The sequence below is a fragment of the Wasmannia auropunctata genome, unplaced genomic scaffold, assembly GCF_000956235.1.
Source record: "Wasmannia auropunctata unplaced genomic scaffold, wasmannia.A_1.0 LD294095.1, whole genome shotgun sequence".
Taxonomy (NCBI): domain Eukaryota; kingdom Metazoa; phylum Arthropoda; class Insecta; order Hymenoptera; family Formicidae; genus Wasmannia; species Wasmannia auropunctata.
The window spans coordinates 1-1889 of record NW_012068795.1 but is presented as its reverse complement, the minus strand read 5'-3'; the positions used below and the strand labels follow the sequence as shown (position 1 = coordinate 1889).

The window sequence follows — 1889 nt, the reverse complement described above, 5'->3', positions numbered from 1 at the left end:
ATATATATATATATATATATATAACATTTTCTTTCGTACCTTTCGTTCCCAAATATATAGTCGTAAACTATCAAAAATAATAAGAATGAGAATAACACTAAGACATATTAAAGTAAATTTGGATTTAGGCACATATTTTTATGGCGAGTATTTTGTACTTTTTATTTTATTCCAAACAACTTGTGTGTGTTTGTGTGTGTATATATCAAAAGAAGAAAACTTTTGTACAGATCCTTTATCTTCTCAACCATTATATACACTTGGTGGTAATAAACATTACGAGTTAATGTATAGTTTGGGTGTATCGTTGTTATACGCTGGTAAAGCTGCAAAAGCGTTTGATTGCTTCACAGAAGTAGCTCAAAAAAAAAACAATAATCCTAAACTCTGGCTCAGAATGGCAGAATGTTGTATCTATAGTCATAAATATGTAAGTTGCAATTATGTGATGAATCATTCTACTTTCGAATAATTATTAGTATTAACACCGAAATTTAGAAATACTGTGACTATTTGTTGTAGTTACATACGGCATTGATGATAATGAGTAATCGGAATGAAGTTACACATGCTATTTAATGCGTATAATGATGCAATCTTATGTTACCTGTTCTTTTAGTCAAATGAAGTTGATTTCAATATTCCGAAACGACGTAAAGATTTGGTGCAGAAAATAATAGGTTCTGGCATCCATAAAAAAATCATATTAGCCACAGCTCTTTCAAAGGATATTAGATATCATTCGGAAGGTCTATCCTACGCAATCCCGCAACCAACATTGGAATTTGGTTATTTATGTCTGAAGAATGCTTTACTTTTACTACCGAGCAATAACGAACCGAATGTGCCTGTAACAACTGTGGTGAATTCAGTGTCATCACTATCCACATTAACATCTGGTCACAACTTAGGTATATAGATTAATTTACTATACGTGAAATTATACATGCAAAATGAAAATGAATTTTACGTAATTATTTTAGGTATTCAACATATAACGTTAATGTCACGAGCTACAGCTATCGAATCTTTTAATTTAAAAATTAGCATCTTGGCTGCTAGCGCTTATGTCTCTTTATGTCTTGGAGATTATATACTTTCTCTTGAACATGCAAAAACTCTGTTAAGCTTTAACAAGTTGCCTGGAGCATATAAAATGTTAGGCAACTTGTATGCTGCTGAAAGTTTGATATTCATGGACAAAATTAACGAAGCACTCGAATACCTCAAGTTAGAAAATCTTCAAGATTTAAATACATTTATATCAGTACCAGAAAATCAAGAGAAGGATAAAGAAAAAATGGAAGATATCATGGTAAAGCCTATAAAAGGTAAATTTAGAAAATTATATATTTAGCTTTGAAAATTAAAACGGGGGAAATGTTTCATGTTTTGTTGTATTTTTTAGTTTTATTTATTAATTTTTTGTATATATAACATTGTTTTTGCTAAAAAAAACTGATTATGGAAAGAGATATTAATTTTAAAGTTTTTAAAATTAACTTTCAATATTTTGCAAGTATTTCCATTTGCTTCCATGGAATTTTTTAAATATTTTTTCGAGCTTTTCAATAATATTCAGTGTCAATAATAATATATTTTAATATCCCGGAACTAAATGTCTTGATGCTTTGAATTGTAGCATGGTATCCTAAAACAGTTTCATCAGGCACTGCTGTGGTACGTTACAATTTGGCTGTGGCTTATGCTATACGAGGCGAATTAGACAAATCTGGAGAGACCTTGAAACAAGTGAGTATATTTGTATCAGGATTAATCATTTATTTATATATGTATATATATATATATATATATATATATGTATACCTATATATACGTACAATATATACCATATATATACACGCACACGCACACGCGCACACACACAC

At 29.7% G+C, this 1889-nt stretch overlaps 1 protein-coding gene across 1 annotated transcript; it reads left to right on the top strand.

Annotated features, from left to right (window-relative positions):
- Nucleotides 1-230: 230 nt before the first annotated feature.
- Nucleotides 231-1752, top strand: LOC105461314 (CCR4-NOT transcription complex subunit 10-like; the record flags this gene model as incomplete). Its single annotated transcript, XM_011707817.1, has 4 exons — nucleotides 231-430; nucleotides 620-911; nucleotides 984-1331; nucleotides 1643-1752. Coding segments are annotated over 4 exons (950 nt in total), but the record flags the coding sequence as incomplete, so codon positions are not given.
- Nucleotides 1753-1889: the final 137 nt, after the last annotated feature.